The sequence below is a fragment of the Schistocerca serialis genome, chromosome 1 (assembly GCF_023864345.2).
Source record: "Schistocerca serialis cubense isolate TAMUIC-IGC-003099 chromosome 1, iqSchSeri2.2, whole genome shotgun sequence".
Taxonomy (NCBI): domain Eukaryota; kingdom Metazoa; phylum Arthropoda; class Insecta; order Orthoptera; family Acrididae; genus Schistocerca; species Schistocerca serialis.
In genome coordinates this window covers 721403668-721427024 of record NC_064638.1, presented here as the reverse complement: position 1 = coordinate 721427024, position 23357 = coordinate 721403668, and the positions used below count along the sequence as shown (strand labels likewise).

The window sequence follows — 23357 nt, the reverse complement described above, 5'->3', positions numbered from 1 at the left end:
GAGGAGTGTCATCTTCCATAAAAGTGGTCTTATCCACACATCCACGCTGTTGTAAGGTTGGAATGACATTGGTGCACAAGACTCTCATAGCATTTACCATCAATGGTACAGGTAACAGGACCCACAGGATTCTTCTCCACGAAAAATATATGGACCTATGATAAATGATGCTGTAAACCCACTCTACACAGTCACCTTTGCAGAATGAAGTGGTACAATCTGATGTGTGTGCCGATTTTCTGTGGCCCATATTCTGCAATTCTGCTTGTTGATGTGTCGTTGGAGGTGAAAATAGGCTTCATCTCTCCACAGAATGTTCCATGACCATTGATTGTCCACTTCCATATGAGCAAGAAATTCCAGAGTGAATGTTTGTCTCGTTGGCAGGTGAGCAGTAAGCAACTCCTGAACATTGGTGATTTTGTATCGATAGCAATGTAGGATGTTTTGTAGTACGATTTTATGCACCATGCTCAGAGGAATGACCAATATTTTGGCAATTTCCTGTGCACAGTATGTTTGTACACCACTGCTTGGCCCCTCCTGCAATGCTGTGGCCATATCTTCAAGAGTCATTCAATAAATTGTTTTTCTCCCTCTGCCACATTGAACTTCAAAAGAACCTGTCTTTTCAAATTTTGTAATTATTCTCTCCAGTACCTTAGCAAACATCATGTCAATGACTTTTTTCATACTCTTGAGTGCCCAGAACTTCTGTGGAACTACTGGCACACAATTCTTGTTCATGGAGACAGTCGTGTTGGGCATCTCAGATGCAAACTGAGGAACAGCAATTTTACATATACATCTGTCATTGTACATATTCTGATGCTTAAAGCATTGGTCAAATTATTCATAATTTTTTTGTTCCATGATGTTTCTCCCTGCATCAATTATATACTGTTCAATCTAACATCATACTGAGCTGTGGTTCTTTTTCTACAGCAGTCTGAAATTGGTACTTTAATTGTGGGCACCCAAAACAACAGATAAAACTACAATACAGTAATATAAAATAATAACAAAATTTTGCAGGAATTAGAAGGACTGTAAGTCCAGAATTCTTCCATTTTGATGGCCTTATCACTTGATGCATATAGGTCTTGTGGGGTCCAAGGATTAGGCAGGTTTCTGCAGAAACCTGCCCTGCTCACAGGATTCATCTTTATTCATGAAATGCTACTTTCAAAGGTTCATCTTGCGTTGTGACACTCATGTTCTCAATTAATTTAGTGCCTTCCATGTCATGTACAGTAGATGAAATCCCAGGGCAGGTTCCTCTTTGACAGTCTCCACAACCCTTTCGCTTAATAAATTTCACCATAGCTCTTTTTGGCAAGTTCCAGGTGCTAATGGAACTGCTGATGCTGTGCACATGAAGCTCCTCCTTGACATTGCCCTTCTTTTCATTATTACATTATTATACGCCCCCCCCCCCCCCCCCCCCCCCTCCACGCATTACTCCTATTTAATTTTGTGTTGATAACTCAGAATTCAGCTGACCAGAAATTCTTTTCATTCTACCATTGCACTTCACAGATTCCTGCTGCATATAACTTTGATCTATACATTTCTCTTTTCAAATTCTGCATTGCATCTACATGATTGAGGGATCTAACATTTCATACTCTGACCCATAAAACACCAGAATGAAAACATCTTCCTAAATATTCCCTCCCTGGTGATTCAAAGTGAAAACTATTTTATCTCCAGTATAATTTACTCCAGGTGGATGGTATCATTATTAAATGATATGGGACAGCCACATGACATTGAGAAATATAATGGCTGTTTTCTCATTGCAGTTGGCCATTCATAGTACCGACATCGGACGTCCATATTGGCTAATGTTATAAGGCCCTCTTCAGACGAATATCCTGACTGTTCTACATCTACATCTACGTGGATACTCTGCAAATCACATTTAAGTGCCTGGCAGAGAGTTCATCAAACCACCTTCACAATTCTCTATTATTCCAATCTCGTATAGCGTGCGGAAAGAATGAACACCTATAACTTTCCGTACGAGCTCTGATTTCCCTGATTTTATCATGGTGATGATTCCTCCCTATGTAGGTTGGTGTCAACAAAATATTTTCGCATTTGGAGGAGAAAGTTGGTGACTGGAATTTCATGAGAAGATTCCGTCGCACCGAAAAACAACTTTCTTTTAATGATGCGCCCAAATCGTGTATCATTTCAGTGACTCTCTCTCCCACATTTTGCAATAATACAAAACATGCTGCCTTTCTTTAAACTTTTTTGATGTATTCCGTCAGCCCTATCTGGTAAGGATCCCACACTGCACAGCTGTATTCTAAAGGAGGACAGACAAGTGTAGTGTAGGCAGTCTCCTTAGTAGATCTGTTACATTTTCTAAGTGTCCTGCCAATAAAACACAATCTTTGGTCAGCCTTTCCAATACATTTTCTATGTGTTCCTACTAATTTAAGTTGTTTGTAATTGTAATACATAGGTATTTCATTGAATTTTCAGCTTTTAGATTAGACTGATTTATTGTGTAACCGAAGTTTAACGAGTTCCTTTTAGCACTCATGTGGATGACCTCACACTTTTTGTTATTTAGGGTCAACTGCTACTTTTCACACCATTCAGATATCTTTTCTAAATCATTTTGCAGTTTGTTTTAATCTTCTGATGGCTTTATAGTCAATAAACGACAACGTCATCTGCAAACAACCGAAGACAACTCTTCAGATTGTCTCCCAAATCATTTATATAGATGAAATGAAATGTCATGTGATGAGGGCCTCCCGTCGTGTAGACCATTCGCCTGGTGCAAGTCTTTCGATTTGGCGCCACTTCGGCGACTTGCACGTCGATGGGGATGAAATGATGATGATTAGGACAACACAACACCCAGTCCCTGAGCGGAGAAAATCTCCGACCCAGCTGGGAATCGAACCCGGGCCCATTGGATTGACCACTCAGCTACCGGGGATGGACATTTATATAGATAAGAAACAGCAAAGGGCCTGTAACACTAACCTTGTGGAATGCCAGAAATCACTTCTGTTTTACTCGATGACTTTCCATCAGTTACAGTTGCACAGTAATTTAGTGGATTAATCCTACTACCTTTCTTGAATATTGGTGTGACCTGTGCAACTTTCCCTCCCCCACACACCATTGGGAGGCTTGCAGAGTATAAATGTAGATGTAGATGTACTACAAACTGTGACCTCTCTGACAGGAAATCACAAATTGAGTCACATAACTGAGGCGATATTCCATAAGCACGCAATTTCACTATGAGCTGCTTGTGTGGTACCATGTGAAAAGCCTTCCAAAAATACAGAACCAATCTGAAATCCCTTGTCAATAGCACTCACCACTTCATGTGAATAAAGAGCTAGTTGTGTTTCACAAGAACGATGTTTTCTAAACCCATGTTGACTGTGTGTCAATTGACCATTTTCTTTGAGGTAATTCATAATGTTCAAACACAACATATGTTCCAAAGTCCTGCTGCATAATGACGTTAATAATATGGGCCTGTAATTTAGTGGATTAATCCTACTACCTTTCTTGAATATTGGTGTGACCTGTGCAACTTTCCAGTCTATGGGTACAGATCTTTCATCGAGCGAATGGTTGTATATGATTGTTAAGTATGGAGCTAATGCATCAGCATACTCCAAAAGGAACCTAATTGGTATACAGTCTGGACCAGATGACTTGTTTTTAGTAAGTGATTTAAGTTGCTTCACAACTCCGAGGATATTTGATATTTACTTCTACGTTACTCATGTTTGCAGCTGTTCTCAATTCAAATTCTGGAATATTTACTTCATCTTCGTTTGTGAAGGCATTTCAGAAGGCTGTGTTTAGTAGCTCTGCTTTGACAGCACTGTTGCCCATATATCTACTGACAAACCTCCTGCCCTTCTTCAAGAATCCAGCCTCTCAACAGGGATCTCTCCAATGTGATTTCATGCACAGAAGTAAAAGCAATCAATCCAGTCAACCTCAGTAATTATTTTCCATATAAGAAGACAGCTAACAGTATGAAGAAAGTTTGCTGCTCATTGAATTGGAAAGGCAGTGAGCAGTGAGCAACTGACAACAACATCAGTGATTCTTAAGAAAGTTAACAAACATACACAGAACACATTCTTAACCATCTGTGCTATCAAGCCTACACGCCATGCCACTACATTCAGGGGTATGCTTCCTGGAGGGAGGGACAAGACAATTATCCAGTTTTAATTGAAATTATACTATTAGAATGTTTCTGTATCATGTATCAGTTATGAAGATAATTACATTGAATACTGGTTATAAAAGCACACTGCATGCAGTTTATTAATGGCTTTCATGTTTCTGATAATGGTAATTTTAAATCAGAGCTACATTTTTACTCTTGTATTGATTGTTGGTAAAAGGCAATCAGTTCAACCACCCTTGACAACCATTTTTCATTCAGAAACACAACTAATTGTGTGATGACAGTTTGCTGCTCATTGAATCTGAAATGCATTGAGCATCAGAAAGCAGTGTTAGTCATTCTTAAGACAGTTGACACACACAAACTCAAACATTCATTACCACAGTTTTCCCTTGCACACACACACAAACACACACACACACACACTCTCTCTCTCTCTCTCTCTCTCTCTCTCTCTCTCTCTCTCTCTCTCTACAGTATCCATTGTTCTACATGGTACAAGATATGCATAACATTTCTCTAGTTTGTCATCTGATTACATTATTTACTGCATTTCTGAGTTACATAAGGAACTAATGTTTCATGCCTCAGAAGCGTGCTTTGCACTAATAATGCGCGTTTTAAATTTACTAATGTACTTGTGAAGATAGTATGTTTGGTGTCAATACAATAACTTTTTTCTTAATGGTATAAAATATTGATACATACCCACCAGAACTTTAGGCTGTTTCATACAACATTGTTTGTGATGACTGGAAAATTTATTCAGCACTACATTTTTCAAAGGAAATGAATTATTACAATCTGTACAGATGTCATTTAATTACACTGTATATAGGCCTAACAGTAACTGCATAAATGTCTGAGTCTCTTTATAATTTATGTACTTCACGCTCCACATTTTATGTCATTTTGTGTGATATACTGATTCTGCAATATTCCTCTTTGGCATACTAGTGTAACAGGCAACACAAAATCAGCTAAGTGCAAAAAAAAAAAAAAAAAAAAAAAAAAAAAAAAAAAAAAAAAAATATATATATATATATATATATATATATATATATATATATATATATATATATATATAAATAATTCACACATTTATTTACTTATACTTACGTATATAAGCCAACTTCTGGTATTTCCATTGTGTCTGAGTAAAATCATGTGTATGAGATAAAACTGTCTTGAAAACTTAGGTCCAAAATTTGACATAAAATTTAAACTTTTTTTGTGTTGGCTGTAACAAAATTCACACTTGTGTTATGTTTATTGTATCAAAATTGTGCTTGTGTCTTGATATAATGTGTACTATATCAATCCTAGATATTACTTGTGTGCTTTAGAAACCTTTGGCTACAATATCCTCTTTCAAAGTTAATACTTCCTTAATTTAATTATATATTTATTCGAAAAAGATATACTTCTGAGAATTTTGGGATTTTTGCAAACAAATATTTTTGAAATTTAAGAGCATTGGGCATAACCTACTTTGTAAGAAATCATCATTTGTGATTTACTGTTACTGCAGTTAACTGACACATCATGTCATATTGGTCTTCTCTTTCAACAGGCATGTTTATAGTAAATTAAATCTATTATAGAATTTGTTAATAACCATGATATGAAAAATGTTTCAGAAAAAGAGTCAATTTTACATCAAGTTTTTCTGTTGGCATAATACATATCTCATCTTGGCTGCAAGTTGCTTTATCTCTAAAAGGCTATTGGTAACAATCATAGCTTTAAAAAAATCAACAAACTTAATTTAAAGTTATATAATAAGAGTTCTGTGAATTATTGAGTCATATTCAAATCCTGTATTAAAAAAAGAATCAACGAGACTAATTTACAGTTATTTAATTACTGTTCTGCGAAATATTACCCTAGGTACAATGTAGCCCAACTGTATTTTCTGTTCTCAGACATGGGATGAGTTAGTTTCTGTTCGAAACCAGCTGCACATCAACCTGACTACTATAAAGCAACTGGAAACTGTTATGAATGGGTGTGTTGGAAGTTATGAATGGGTGTGTTGGAAGGGCTACTGATATTCTGTACCAGAGACACCAATGGTACCTCAGATACTATCCTCTCCTGTAAATATTGATGATGATGATGATGATGATGATGATGATGATGTTTGGTTTGTGGGGTGTTCAACTGCATGGTTATCAGTGCACATCCTGTAAATGTGGTCAAGTAGAGAAGTAATGTGTCAATGGTAGGTCCAGGTAGCCTGTGAAGGAGTAATGGGGACAAGGGAGGACTCAGAATGTTATATCCATCCCCTTAACCAACAAGTCCAAGGAGACCTCATTCACCAAAACTAAAACAGATCCAGTGAGACTTACTTTACATATTGGCAAAAGTGCTGTGTCCTGCACCAAGGGGAGGTAAATACAAAGGGGCTAGTTGTCAGCAGTTCAAACATGACGTTACCCATCACCAAAATGGCAGCAAAGGGTGGGAAGGAACAGCATGTGCACTCATTGGCTTTGCCTGTGGGCCTCATTCAATGGGATGAAAAGGCAATTTTGTGAGACAGTTACTGAGGGAACAATGGCAGCAAACGGTGGGAAAGCACACTATGTGCACTCAGTGTATATGCCTGCTTGTTGAAGAGGCTGTTCAGCCAACCATTAGGGGAACTGAGTGCAACCTACTACATATTGCAGAGCACATTGGAGCAAATGATGCCTGTCGTCTGGGTTCCAAAGTCATACTTGGATCGTTCCTATGACTGGCAGAGAAGTATTGCTCAGTTTCAACAAAGCTCACTTTCTGCAGCATTTGTCTCCCAAAATGATCATTGCCCTCTGGGTTTGAATGAACCATCCAGTCCAGATAATGATAGTTGTAGAGGAGACCCAGAAGTAGCAGTGTAAGATCCAAAAAAAAAGTCCTCCACAGGAGAGAGTATTAAAATTCTAGTGGCTAACAGCTGAAGTATTCACAATAATGTTCCAGAATTTGAATCACTCCTAAAAAGCAGTAAAGCACACAAAATACTAGGTATAGAAAGCTGATTAAAACTTGAATCTGACATCAGTGGGATTTTTGGGAAAAACTGAATTGTATATCAAAAGGATAGGCAACTGGAAAGCAGGTGGTATATTTATTGCAGTAGACAAAGAACTCAAATCTAGCAAGATAGAAATTGAAGCCACATGTGAAACTGGTTAGGCAAATCTCAGTATCAGGGGTGCCATAAAATTATAACTGGATCCTTTTGTTGTCCACCAGACTCACCTCCTAGTGTCACTTAAAACTTTAGAGAAACCCTCAGGTCTCTTGTACATATGTTCCCCAATTATACTGTAATCACTGAAGATGTCTTTAAATATCCAACAATCAAGTGGGATAATTGCAGTTTTGAAAGTGGTGGGGCATCACAAGACATCCTGTGAAACATTACTAAATACCTTCTCTGAAAACTACTTAGAACAGGTAGTTTCGAACCCCACCCATGATAAAAATATATTAGCTCTTTGGGGATGCTCACATTGAAACTGATATCAGTAACAATTGAGGAAGTTGTCATTTAAATTACCTATCACACACATTTAAAAGAATAGTTGATCATGCATGGGATTGATATGTACCAAATAAAACAGTTAATGATGGAGGGGAACTTCCATGGTAACAATGAGCATAAAGAAACTTTGAAGAAGCAGAGAGTGCTGCATAATTGGTGTGAAACAAATCATTGGGTTATAGATCGAGAGATGCTTAATGAAACACATTTGACTCTCAAGAAAGCAATACATGAAGCCTTCGCTGACTACCAAAACAGAATACTGTCGAAAGATCTCTTGCAAATCCAAAAGAAATTCTGGTCGTGTGTAAAGGCTACTAGTGTAAGTAGGCTGTTTAGGTTTTTATATTGGTAACACCACGTAGCGCTCTGTATGAAAATCACTGGCTGTGCTGTGTGCAGTCTGTGGCTAGTTTGCATTGTTGTTGGCCATTGTAGTGTTGGGCAGCTGGATGTGAACAGCACATAGCGTTGCGCAGTTGGAGGTGAGCCACCAGCAGTGGTGGATGTGGGGAGAGAAATGGCAGAGTTTTGAAATTTGTAAGACTGGATGTCATGAACTGCTATGTATATTATGATTTTTCAACACTATTGAGGTAAATACATTGTTTGTTCTCTATTAAAATCTTTCATTTGCTAACTATGCCTATCAGTAGTTTGTGCCTTCCGTAGTTTGAATCTTTTATTTAGCTGGCAGTAGTGGCGCTGGCTGTATTGCAGTAGTTCGAGTAACCAAGATTTTTGTGAGGTAAGTGATTTGTGAAAGGTATAGGTTAATGTTAGTCAGGGCCATTCTTTTGTAGGGATTTTTGAAAGTCAGATTGCATTGCGCTAAAAATATTGTGTGTCAGTTTAAGGACAGTCATGCACAATTTTTCTAAGGGGACGTTTCATATGTCGACCCTTAGCTGAGGATACCCCACTGGAATCTTCTGATTTTGTTCTTGTAGTTTGTGTAATTAGTGTAGCTATTGTTTATTGCTAGCACATGATCATAGAGAGAATTTCCTTTGTAGTTGTAGCTTTCATTCTTGTACAGTAAAACAGTTGTGGCATGCATGCAGATTTGCACCAAGTATTTTGCAGCTGCGCTTGCAATTAATGAGCTATTATTTTCAATGCTATGTTAATGTGTTTTCTTATTTTGCTCTTCAAATTGTGCTTTTCTATGTTGTCGTGTGAAATATTGTGACAATAATGGCGTGTGAAAAACATAATACTAGGCTCCAAAGTAAACTGAGAAATGACAGTGAAGACGAAAACAGTGTGTTAGCGCCACCATGTAATGAATTAACTAATGTTCAAAGTAGTAATTTGGTAATTGTACATAGGGAAATGGAGCGGGCTGCAAATAATGGTGTAGGCAGTGAAACAATTAGTGAACAGGGAAGCATTATCGATCGTTTGGTCGGCAACAGCTTCCCTCAGGAATCCGAAATGACAGGACACAATCTTGCAAATACTGTAGATTCAGGTTTTGCATCCTTGCCGTTTTCTCAAACAAGCCAAGACATATTTTCTGCTTTTCAAAATGCGAATATTGGCAGTTCAAATGCATTGCCGAATAGCACTGAGGAACATGTTTCAGACACCAGTGCATTGTTATTACAATTAATGCAACAAATGGGACAAAAGCTTCAAAAGTTAGACACAATGGAACAACACCAGAGACAAACACAGGAACAGTTAGACACAATGGAACAACACCAGAGACAAACACAGCAACAGTTAGACACAATGGAACAAAATCAAAGACAAACACAGCAAAAGCTTCAAAAGTTAGACACCACACTTGAACAAACATGTGAAGATTTAACTACTGAGTTACATAACATTGAATCGAAATGTCGAAAAGTCTGTAATGATGTAAAAACACAAATTTGTGAGCATTTTCAACCTATATTTTCGTGGCATGAGAATGCATTACAGAATCACGAAGCAGCCATAAAAGAACTGCAAACCATTGTTCATGAAAATCATGAGACCTTGTGGGCTAAAATTGATTCAGTTGCATCTACCGATTCGGTTACGCTACTTGCAAAAACTCAGGAAAATTTAAAGAACACAGTAGATACGATTTCAACACAAATGGACACTCTGAAACTTGGTTCAGAAAAACACACTGAGGAAATAAGTACACTATTGGAGAAAGTAGCCAAACTTTCGGATCAGTTCACTAACTTATCTGCAAAGGTAGATGATGATCTGAATGACACAAGACCTGTATCCATCACTGACACAGAAGAGTATGAACAAATTAATAAATTCGAACAAAATCAGAATCAAATTAATACACAATACAAAAGAGAAATCCAGGAAGTACAAGATCAGTTGGCACAAGTAATACAAAAATTACATATTTCAGAGGACACTCACGCTCCAACACAGGAAGAGGAACTTAGAAATACGGAAAAGCCACAAAATAAAAACACAAGGCATTTCGGAAATTATGAAAGAAATTGGCAAGGTGCACCGAATTTTGAGATGGAACCGCCGACACAACGTAACAATGACCGATATGCTACTTGCCGACACGATGATTTTGACTATAAGCTGTTCATTACTACACGTAAGTTCAAAACATTTAAGAATTCTGGCAATGACATTCATCCACAAGCGTGGCTCCATCAATTCTCTCATTGTTTTCCTCCCAACTGGTCATTAGAGCACAGATTAGAATTTATGTGTGGCTACTTAGAGAATGAACCAGCTGAAAGAATGCGATCGGTCATTCACGATTGTCACAGTGAAGGAGAATTTTACCATGCCTTCCTCTCAGCATATTGGTCTCAAACTACACAAGACCGAGTAAAACATAGCATCATAATGATGAAACATTTCGAACAATCTGAATTTTCCAGTCTTGTGAAATATTTTGAAGACATGTTGCACAAGAATCAGTACCTGTCAAACCCATACAGCCCCTCAGAATGACGAGAAATATTTTTGTGTATATACACCTGATTATGACTACTGTCTTTCTAGTTGAGAGATTTCTTTTACTACCTTATGAAATGCCATATGGCTAATGAATGATGTTTCATGCCTTCCTTTGTACATATTTGCTCATTTTCTTTAATATCTAGTTTCTAGCTGCACTGCAGCATTGGTTATTATAAAATTTAATAGATGTACTAATATCACTATTTTCTGCCTACAGACCCAGTAAAGAATATGTTTATGATATACTTTCTTAGAAATGAGAGCACAAATAGACATTTCCCCTCACAGGAATTGCATAAATAATTTTTTTAATGACTTGGTAACTTTCTTGCAGAGTAAGTTTTTGTGATGCATCTCTCTAGTGTTAAGATGTGACATAGGTATTAAACATGGCCATTTTTACTGTAATTTTTTTTTCTGCTTGAGCTATGTCATGTTTAGATATAAGTTATTGCATTTGCTGCTGCTGTTTGCTAGGCATAGTGCTACTAAATTTCACTTTACATTACTCTGTTAAGCCAGTTTTACTGATTTATTTTTCTTGTTTGCTGTTCATTGCCTTATATTAGTTGTAATATTGCTGTTTGCTTTGCCAAATTGCATTTTTTTGTCTATGAAATGTCTCCTTAGAAAAATTATACATGACTGTGCTTAAACTGACACACAATATTTTTGGCGCAACGCAATCTGACTTTCAAAAATCCCTACAAAAGAATGGCCCTGACTAACATTAACCTATACCTTTCACAAATCACTTACCTCACAAAAATCTTGGTTACTCGAACTACTGCAATACAGCCAGCGCCACTACTGCCAGCTAAATAAAAGATTCAAACTACGGAAGGGATTAACTACTGATAGGCATAGTTAGCAAATGAAAGATTTTAATAGAGACCAAACAATGTATTTACCTTAATAGTGTTGAAAAATCATAATATACATAGCAGTTCATGACATCCAGTCTTACAAATTTCAAAACTCCACCATTTCTCTCCCCACATCCACCACTGCTGGTGGCTCACCTCCAGCTTCGCAACGCTATGCGCTGTTCACATCCAGCTGCCCAGCACTACAATGGCCAACAACAATGCAAACTAGCCACAGACTACACACTGCACAGCCAGTGATATTCATACAGAGCACTACGTGGCGTTACCAATATAAAAACCTAAACAGCCTACTTACATAGCCCCCATCTTCCCCACAAAAAATTTACAAATTGTTTTGGGCAGTGGCCAATACAGATTTGAAAAAAAATTTCATAATTACTATAACAAAGAAATCAAATGCACACACTTATTGATACAATGTTGAAATTCGTGTGCAAAGGCTACTAGTTGCACCACAGTTAATGTCCCGTTACTCACAGTTGAGACAGGAACCAAAACTGTGGGTAGTACATATTAAAAGTAAATATTAAAAGTAACCTCAGACTTTTCACAGGCAATGCAGTTATCTGTAATGAAGTACAGTCAGAAAGAAACTCCACAAACAGTCAATCAGAGCTTGAAAGGATTACAAAGTGATGCAAAGATTAGCAACTTGCTGTAAATTTTCAGAAATGTAATACTGTACACTTCACAAAATGAGAAGAACGTAGTATCCTATGGCTATAGGGTTAATGAGTCACAGCTGTAATCAGTCAATTCATACAGATACCTGGGTGTAACACTGTAGAGGTATGAAACAGAACAGTTTTAGAGGCTCAGTTGAGGGTAATGTGGGTGACAGGCTTTGTTTTATTGGTAGAATACTAGGGAAATGCAATCAGTTTACAAAGGAGATGAATTAAAAATTGCTCGTGTGGACCATCCCAGAATATTGATCAAGTGTGTGGTGCCCATACCAAATAGGACTGACAGGGGACATTGAGTGTATACAAAGAAGGGCAGCATGAATCATCACAGATTTGTTTCATCCCTGGGAGAGTGTTCCAGAGATGTGGAAAGAACAGAACTGGCAGACTCTTGAAGATAGATATAAACTATACTGAGAAATCCCTCATACAAAATTTCAAGAACTTGCTTTAAATGATACTCTAGGAATATGCTACAACCCTCTACTTCTCACTCTCTCAGGGATTGAGAGGACAAGATTAGATTAATTATAGCATGCACAGTGGCATTCATTCAATCATTCATCTCATGTTCCATATGTGAATGGAATGGCAAAATGCCCTAATAATTGGTACAATATGGCATAATCTCTGCCCGGTAGAGCTTGTGGTCTCCCTAGCGGGGAAGGCTGTGACATTTACTGAGCAGAAGTAACCTAGACGTCAGGTTATGCTATGGATTAGTCTGTCACCACAACCATGAATTCAGCAGAATGGGGGTGGCAATATCACACTAACCAAATGTTTACATACTGTATCTTCTTTCTGTTTCATAATCAATATCTGAGTAACATCAAAAGCTAACTCCAAAATAAAATCTATAGGTAATGTAGCTTATTTATCCCCCAGTGGCACATTTCCCGATGGCTTACCACAACAAATCATAATAAAAGGCACATTTTGGAGAAATCTTTAATGTGGCATATGTTAGCGTCATTGCATGCTTGTAGTTTTTGGTGTTTTCATTTCTAAACTTCAGATGTTTAATGTTTTGTACACTCAAACCACAGTATTTATGACTTTGCGTGATGTAACAGTGATGTTTCCATGATGTCATGGAACTTTTGATTGATTGGTTGACATGACCAACCTGAACAATTTCCATGCAAATGTGCAGACTATATTTGTCATATTTACACTTGCGTATCACAAAAATATGCATTTTAAATCATACAGTGCACACAACCACTCAGCTGCATTGTATGTTGCTCTGTTAAAATTGCGTGTGTACCCTTGCTTGGATTTATGCTGTTTTGTTCTCAATTAATGTCTATATCGAATCTGGCTGCAGCAAGTTCTTTCACTTTCATCCTAACCACATGTCACAAACTTTTGCATGATAAATTACATATTGAATTCATATTCTGTCATTTTCGAACAGTTGGTATGCTGCTGTTATTCACAAGAAAGAAGACTCTCTAAACTCATGCATAATACACTTACAAAATGCATGTTACCTGCAGTCAGCAAGCAAGGAAACTAAGATAATGGGACATATTTAATACAAGGTGTATATTTTGCATGCTTTTTCCTTTAATCATTCACGAAATTCTCACTAGGTGGTGATACTTCTGTTACCATACTACTATAGTGCACTCCGGTGAGACATTGGCAAACATATTCCAACATTGGATAGAATAGCTAATGGCAGAAACAGAAAAACTGTCTAAAACTGTGGTGTCACCGCCAGACACCACACTTGCTAGGTGGTAGCCTTTAAATCGGCTGTGGTCCGGTAGTATATACGTCGGACCCGTGTGTCGCCACTGTCAGTGATTGCAGACCGAGCGCCACCACACGGCAGGTCTAGAGAGACGTCCTGGCACTCGGCCCAGTTGTACAGCCGACTTTGCTAGGAAAGGTTCACTGACAAATACGCTCTCATTAGCCGAGACGATAGTTAGCATAGCCTTCAGCTACGTCATTTGCTACGACTTAGCAAGGCGCCATAATCCTTTGCTATATATATTGTGATGCCTGTACCGTCAGACCAATGTTCACCAATTATGGATTAAAGTTAAGTATTACATCAACTACGTACTTTATTTGCTACTATTAATTCCCTTAACTGTTCCAGACCTCACGCCAATCTGCGTGAGCTTAAAAGCGTGCATTTCGGCCTCCTCTAGCAACACGGTGTTGGCGCTTCTGCCAACACTTCAAAAACTACCAAAACAGTAATACTAAATGTTGATTAAAGATGTATCAACTCATAATAGGGATACAGAGACAGTGATTCGATAGCAAAGTTTCAGGAACTCTGTTCATTTCCTTTTGATGCAAGCAGTGGAAGATGAAAATTAAGTGCAGGTTGGTAGGGCGCACTTAGGCCGAAACACCAGACGCCCAGAAGAGCTGCACTCTGGGGAAACCACACACCCAAACCTCTACTATATAGAGCTAAGCAGGAATTCAAGGCACAGCTGTAAGACTAGCTACTACCTATTCGAAAAACACCATGTGAAATCAGACATCAACAGTTCTAAAAATGTTGACTGGCATTACTTAAATCTGTGTAGGAAATATGTGAAATGCTCTCTGGTTATTTAAATTTTGAAATACATTACTGAGAAATTTATTTTAATGCATGTTTTGGGGCAGCTCTGCCTCAGAGCCTTTACTGCCAAGCCACACCTGCTCTCTACCATGAACGTCATAGAGGTTTGTAGAGCACAGATTTAGATGCAGAATAAACATTTACAATGACTGAGGTGTATGTAATCCATGATGGGAAAGATACCACACTGCTGACCATGGCTGTAGCACCATGAAGATAGCATGCAACAAATGTCAAATTGGTATGAAGAGCATGCAACATGTTGAGTATGTAGATTATTAGTATTTAAGGAAAACTATCCAAAGTAGCTGAGAGAAACATCATCTCGATTCTGTAGACAAGGAAAGAATTAGCAATGGGTTTCTCATTCAGAAACTTCATTTATATGTTGGTTGTTTGTTAGAAGATTGTCTTGTTCCTCATTTAAATAGGAGAAATGTCTACTACCACATGTTTGAATCTGACAGCAGCAAGATTGTGGTCAGTCAAGTCTGCAGTGTATTGTTCCACAGTATTGCTGCTTGTGTTGATAGGGATCCCATAATTTGTCATGCAAATTTGGGATTGGTGGGTTTAGGAAGGCCTTATTCAATGGCATGCAGGATTCAGTGCTGGCAAGGACAGACATATTGCAGAATCATACATCCATATCATATACTTTGAGTCAGGAAATGAGCTTTTTTGCTGTAAGACAAATATCCACATGGTTGTGTGATGACACCTGGAACACTATGAACTGTAAGTGCAGCAACCAATTGTTGTGGTATCACTTGACAATGTAACACAGAGACAGATGCACCAACAGTTGCACACCAAATGATGACTGGACAGATGAGGGGCACCACATCATCTTTCCAGATGATTCCCAGTTCTGTGTACAGCATCACAATAGATATAGCTGTGAGCTGAGGCTCTGAGGAGAATGGACATTCTGATATTGCATTCTTCATTCTTCACTGTTATATGGATCCACACACCTTGTGTAATGCTGCAGGGTACTGCTGATACACTATATGATTATCTCTGGTTTGTATAGCTGGTAATTTGGACAGGATCTGCTACATATCTGACACCCTAAGGCCAGTACCTTCACCTTGTCATCAACGTCTCTGTGATATTACCCTTCAACAGAATAATGCAAGACTATATGTTGCCCGTGCTGTCCTGGTCATACTTGATACCGAGTGTGTTGTGCAGTATTCCTGGTAAACAAGTTCTTCAGATCTCCCATCTATTGAAAACATTTGGTCATTGGCGTCAGGAACACCATTTGCAAGATACTACAAGCAATGAATTATGGCACAAAGTTAAAGTGGTATGGAATGAGGTACTTGCAGTTGTCATCCAAGCCTGGTCAGACTCAATGCCCAACTGAGATAGAGCTGTTGTTGCTGGCAGAGATGGCAGCTCTGTGTAATAAATTTGGTGCCCTATGACCATCCAAATTCTCTAAAAATTTAATTAATTATGCCTCCTACTATACTAAATGTGCACAGTAAGTAAAAAGACATTAGTTGCTAACAACACACACTACACATTTTTAATAATTTACAATGCTTTTTAAAAATATTTCTTAAGTACAAATTTAATTATGTGAAATGCTTTTTATGATCAGAATTCTCTAATATAAATTGTCACATTACACAGCTTATAACAATTGATGTAATTTTTAGTATCTAACAAAGTGCTCATAGAATGATGTATATCCAGATATGACAAGTTTCCATGTATTTTACAATGTCATCACTATGGAATCAGATACAGTGTTTCGTATTCTTACATGATTACCTTCGATTTTTCTTCACCTTTATCTGTTTCAGACTATTCTCCTCCAATTAACGAATCCCAGAGTGAATATTATAACAATGACAGTAATTACAATGATCAGCTGCAAGTGTCTGAACCAAAATATAACTCAGTGTGCCAGAAAGCCAAACAGATGAATTCACCTTTAGATAAGGCTTCTCTGAATTCTGAAAATATCAGGCATTGCACATTACTTGAAGATCCTCAAAATCAAGATCAAGATACAATAAAACCCACAAAAAAGGGAAGAAGAAATGAATTTATAAAATTTTACACTTGTGGTATGAATACAGTTAGTGCAGACAGATGTGACGGAGATTCAAACTACATCTCAAAGTTGGAGTAATGCATGAGTCTGATAGAAATAATGAAATTGTTGTTATTTTCACCAACATGCAAAATAACACAGAGGAAGAACTTCTGGACAAAGAATATGAAACTTCAGACTGCTCAATGAATATCAGGCACAATTTTCACTGTAATATCTGTGGAAAAGTATTTAAATTTCAGGCATCTTTATCTCGACATAATAACAAATTCCATGTGACTAAATATCAGTGTTCCACTTGTAACAAAGTCTTTTCAAGACAAGTGTACTTGACAGTTCATCTTTCAAATCCTGGGCGAGTGTGTTATGTTGGTAATTTTAAAGAAAGCCAATGAAGTCTATAAGAACTAAATTAGAATTTTTATTTTGCTTTGAATAAATACAAAACTGTAAGTTTCAGAAGTGTATACAGTAAGGAGATGAATAATGTTCAGCAGTTAATGAAGAATTACTATCAAAGTTGTTATACTTTGCAGTGTGATCTTTCAATTTTAGATACTATTCATTGTAGTATTTGATTAAAGTGTGTGGGTGGCATGTGTAATTACTATCCTGACTAATTATAAACAATAAGAAAATAAAACAAATCAACAAATAAAATTCTTTATGTATAACTTGTGTGAAAAATCAATGCCAGTGGCAGAAACAGGGACCAGCACTTGAACTGCGAAGTGTGGAAGAAGCACACATAAAGAGTTCTGGCTGTAGCCACTGTGCAGTGCAGTGATTTGTGTGGTACACACTGGAACAGGCTATTAGTGAATTATTATTTACTGATACTTAAACAACTCACTAAGTAGTAGAGGGACTGAATTGTTGATAGGCACACAAACAGTACTCAAAACATCACTATCTTTAAAATAAATCCTTTTTTGAGCTAAAGTACATGTACACACACATACATATTTATGCCAGTGGAAAAAGTGCTCCTGTTGGAGCACAAGAAAGGTGTGTATGTTCCTCTTTAAAAGACTCTGACAAAAAAGTAGGGAACTAGCTGCCTCAATCCTCATTCTGCCTCCTCACCACAAATATTTGACATCTACATCTACATCTACATCTACATCTACATCTACATTTATACTCTGCAAGCCACCCAACGATGTGTGGCAGAGGGCACTTTACGTGCCAGTGCCATTACCTCCCTTTTCTGTTCCAGTCGCGTATGGTTTGCGGGAAGAACGACTGTCTGAAAGCCTCCGTGCATGCTCGAATCTCTCTAATTTTACATTCATGATCTCCTCGGGAGGTATAAGTAGGGGGAAGCAATATATTCGATACCTCATCCAGAAACTCACCCTCTCGAAACCTGGCGAGCAAGCTACACTGCGATGCAGAGCACCTCTCTTGCAGAGTCTGCCACTTGAGTTTGCTAAACATCTCCATTTTTCTATCATGGTTACCAAATAACCCTGTGACGAAACGCGCCACTCTTCTTTGGATCTTCTCTATCTCCTCCATCAACCCGATCTGGTACGGATCCCACACTGCTGAGCAATACTCAAGTATAGGTCGGACGAGTGTTTTGTAAGCCACCTCCTTTGTTGATGGACTAAATTTTCTGAGGACTCTCCCAATGAATCTCAACCTGGTATCCGCCTTACCAACAATTAATTTTATATGATCATTCCACTTCAAATTGTTCCGAATGCATACTCCCAGATATTTTACAGAAGTTACTACTACCAGTCTTTGTTTCGCTATCATATAATCATACAATAAAGGATCCTTCTTTCTATGTATTCGCAGTACATTACATTTGCCTTGAACTTTTTCCATTAACACTCAACATTGTCTAATTGTAACTACTACCAGTGTTTGTTCTGCTATCATATAATCATACAATAAAGGCTCCTTCTTTCTATGTATTTGCAATACATTACATTTGCCTTGAACTTTTTCCATAAACACTTAACATTGTCAGTGTCGGAACAGAAATTTTCGTTTTGATCTGTTAGGTAGTCTGAAATCTGCCTTCTATTACTCTTGCTAAACAGATAAACCTTCCTCCCTTTTTTTATATTCCTGTTAACTTCCATATTCAGGGATGCTGCAACGGCCTTATGATCACTGATTCCCTGTTCTGCGCTTACAGAGTCGAAAAGTTTGGGTCTGTTTGTTATCAGTAGGTCCAAGATGTTATCTCCACGAGTCGGTTCTCTGTTTAATTGCTCGAGGTAATTTTCGGATAGTGCACTCAGTATAATGTCACTCGATGCTCTGTCCCTACCACCCATCCTAAACATCTGAGTGTCCCAGTCTGTATCTGGTAAATTGAAATCTCCACCTAAGACTATAACATGCTGAGAAAATTTATGTGAAATGTATTCCAAATTTCCTCTCAGTTGTTCTGCCACTAATGCTGCTGAGTCGGGAGGTCGGTAAAAGGAGCCAACTATTAACCTAGCTTGGTTGTTGAGTGTAACCTCCACCCATAATAATTCACAGGAACTATCCACTTCTGCTTCACTACAGGATAAACTATTACTAACAGCGACAAACATGCCACCACCGGTTGCATGCAATCTATCTTTTCTAAACACCGTCTGTGCCTTTGTAAAAATTTCGGCAGAATTTATCTCTGGCTTGACATGGGAAATATTCACTCTCTTTCAACACAGATCATTACCCAGCCTCTCTTTGTAGTTAAGCATTCATACTCCCATTGATTTATAATATATCTCACTGCCACCATTTGCTCTCTCACTTACACCATTTGCTTTTGTGTTTCTTTCCCATTGACACTGCCTACACCATACCCCAGAAGCTCAAAAATTCTGGGGGATCCAATTTATTTTTCCCTCTACACCATGTGTTTAACATTTCAGTCCAAAATTCACCATTTTCTATACCTACATGTTAAAGTTCACCAGTGAGGGAGGATCTGAAGCCCCAAGCATAGTATAGTGCTCAGGCATCTGTACTATTCATTTCCACTGCCTCCTCTCTCTTTTGCTCTGACTTTTTCTGTCTTGGTCCATCTCTTTTTCGTTTTTACTGCCACTTTCTCTCTCCCACAACCACTGTCTCCTCTCTCTTTCCCTCTCACTGGCACTGTCTCCTCTTTCTTTCACCATTACTCTGATGGGAGCATTTTTCTGCTGGCTCCCTTTTTGCCCTCTATAGCAGGGTGTGCTGTTAATATAAAAGGAATTGTGTAGATCCTATTCTGAATCCCATGCCACTTTCCTTGATGTTGATCTCATCCTCACCAAAGGCCAGTTACACTCTACTGTTCACATTAAGTTTACCAACAAACAACAGTACTTACGTTTTGATAGTTGCCATCCTTCCCACACAACCTTGGCATTCAAGGCAAACATATTTGCTCAGATGCAGACACTTTACAGAAATACAGCACCATTTTCACCTCATGGTCCACTAGACATAATTACACCACCAGACTAGTTCAAAAGCAGGTTCCCTGGGCCATCACATCCAATCGTGGTACTGCTGATCCCTCCAAAAAATAACTTAGGAGTTCACCTTTGGTCACTCAATACCATCTTGTTCTTGAGTGTATTAATCAGCTACTTTGGAAAGACCTCGTAAAATCATGCCCTGGAGTGAGGTCCATTCTGCCAGAGATTTTGCTCACCACATCCAGAACAGCTTCTTGTTGCCCTTCCATTCTCTGCAATATCCTTGTCAGATCTTATGGTCCTTCTAAACCCATCTCCCTGTCCTATTTCTCCCACCCCTGGGACTATTCCCACTGCAAGACTTGCCCTATGCACCCTCTTACCACCATCTATACCAGCTCTGCAACTGGCGAAACATATACTATCAAAGTGAAATGACACATGTCATATACCAGCTGTTATGTAAGCACTGTTGAGTCTTCTATATCAGCATGACTACCACCAAATTATCAGTCACAATTAGTGAGCATAGGCAGAGGGTTTATGCTGGCAACACACAATATCCTGTTGCAGAGCATGCTCTACAACACGACAGTTGTGACCTAAGTGCCTGTTTCACCACATGTACCAACTGGATTCTCCCCCAAGATACCAGTTTCTCAGAACTCCACAGCTGGGAACTGGTGCTACAATGTGTCCTTGGTTCTTGACACCCACCTGGCCATAATTTATGTTAATTTTGTTGGTCTCGGCATTTCTTCACAGCAACTATTCCTTTCTTCACTCCCTTTTGCGTTTCCTACTTCTTTCATTTTCTGACCTGTCTATTTTTCACTGTCACCCTCCCACCTCTATAACATGCAGTGCTCTTAACCTTTCACTCTTATTAACTTGTGCATTATGTTTTAGCAATTATCTCTATCTTGCATATACCTTGTCTTCTACCTTCAAGCTCTCAGGTTTTCAACTCTCATTCAGTGCAGTCCTCAACAATCAGTTTTTTATTTTCATCCCATCCAGTGACTCTCTCCTGACCAGGGATTTTGGGCAACTTTTATGAACTCTACCATTTTCCTAATTTTGCCAGTCCTTTTCCTTCACCCCTCTTGCTACCCCCTCAATCCTTCTGCCAGAAGAAGGAGCCTCTGGCTCTGAAAACTAGCAAATTGTAATACCTGTTTTATATGTGTATTCACCTTTGCTGCTTGGTTAGAAGTTGTTTATCTATCAAATTACTTACATTTTCATCAATTTTCTGACTCTTTATAACTTTACCAGGTTTGTAAGCTTTGACACATGTAAACAAAAATTAAGTGTGCACAATATAACATTAACAAAAACTCATTTGTTTTACTTTTTCTCTGGAATCTTCGCTCATCGATAGCAATTCATTAGAAACACCTGGCTTATGATTTGTATCTTAAAAGAGTAAAATTTTATCAGAAATATGTCTCTGAATTTTCAGTCTTTCCATATTATATAATATTTGATAGTTATTTTAAGTACTTTTCAGGTATGTCAAGACCCTTTTCAGTCCTTTTTTTATCACTGCAGTACCTCTGTGGGCATATTTGTATGGGAGTGAAATGCCCATTATACAGAGAGAGCACATAATAAGTTTTATTGGCAAAGAAATTCTGACTAAAAACATTATTTGGTGAACACAGAATCCTTGTGATGACCCTAGAACTCTTGCCATGTGTTCATAATGTCAGTTAAAACTACATTCACGCCTCAGATCAGATATTAGATGCATATTTTATGTGGATAAATATAGTAAATTTGAAACTTTGTATCTTATTAATGGGTAATGACATCAAAAAAAGTTTCAAGGTTCCATGAGAACATCATCTTAAGAATATGTGGTGAAAATTTTGACAATTTGCCATGAACAGAAATTATAGAAGTGCCCATCCCAACAACTGGTACTTTTGGTATGCAAAAATCAAATTTTTTTTTGGTATATCTTGATAACAACTACAGATTTTAGAAAATGGGAAAGTGGTGTTTGCTGTAGCAAGAATGAACACAATTTACAGAACATAGTACTTTACAGAGCAACATGTAAAATATGATGTGCATAGCACTGACCACTTTGACTGGACAACAGTAATACAGGTTACAGAATAGGCTGAGCACTCATTTGTGATCATTTAAATAATATTGTTTCTTTGGTGGCCCACCAGAGCATGCCAGGGGGCTGATGCATTTTGCCTCCTTAAGTGGCCCTTTGAACTGTGTGGTCACATGATCTCTGAAATCATGTGCATCATGTTTGAAGACACATCAGTGTTTCTAGATGAATATCTAGATATACAGCTAAAATTTGAGTTTTTTTAGGGTGGTTAGTTATGTAGACAACTGTGTCCCATGGTGCACAAATGGCTAAAAAACAGTTTTTGCATTTTTCTGTATTAAGTACAGTAACCTTCAACCTCTGTATCTCAGTAATGGATAATGATATTGAAAAAAGCTTCAAGCTTCCTGTCGTAATCATGGGAGGTACAAATGATGTAGCAAAAAACCAAGCAAATGATGCTATCAAAAGTTGATTAATACTTAAGTAATTATCATTAATATTCCACAGAGACATGATAAAATGGAACAATCTATTGTGAACTTGGAAGTGCACAAGACAAATGATAGGCTTAAAACAATATGTAATAAATTTCACAATGTTTCCCTGGTAAATGTGAGCAATCTGCACAGAAAATTCACACTACTCATGGTATGCACATGAATGAAAGAGGCAAAAACACTGTCAGAAAACTAACTGTTGAGGAAATTAGATGAAATTCTCTACAAAGTGGTGTAAAGAAGTGCATTGCCATGGAATGGTACAACCCGCCAAATCAGAATCTGTCACACAAACATCCATTGCAGCCAAGTCTGAGAAACTTGTAAAGCCTGCTGGACAGTTTGGTAGCCCAAAATCATACTGTATAGTCCAGCAGGAGAAACTCAGACTTAATGTCATACACCAGAATTTAGGCAGTCTTAAAAACAAGCACAATGATCT

General features: G+C 37.9%; 2 protein-coding genes across 3 annotated transcripts in view; both read left to right on the top strand.

Annotated features, from left to right (window-relative positions):
• LOC126481406 (sex determination protein fruitless-like) overlaps window positions 1–16994 on the top strand; it is a 417410-nt gene extending 400416 nt beyond the window's left edge. Inside the window, exon 6 of one of the 2 annotated variants that reach the window (XR_007587575.1) lies at window positions 16663–16773. Coding sequence is in view for 1 of the 2 variants with exons in the window: in XM_050105138.1 (XP_049961095.1) it covers window positions 16663–16994 (332 nt within the window). In the remaining variant the exon portion in view is untranslated. Of the gene's footprint in view, window positions 1–16662 lie in introns of both variants that reach the window. The other variant, XM_050105138.1, reaches the window with a different exon arrangement.
• Window positions 16994–23078, top strand: LOC126427373 (zinc finger protein 83-like). The gene is made up of 3 exons (XM_050089754.1): window positions 16994–17284; window positions 17614–17694; window positions 22926–23078. The coding sequence occupies exons 1-3, from the start codon at window positions 16994–16996 to the stop codon at window positions 23076–23078; spliced, it is 525 nt and encodes a 174-aa protein (XP_049945711.1).
• Window positions 23079–23357: the final 279 nt, after the last annotated feature.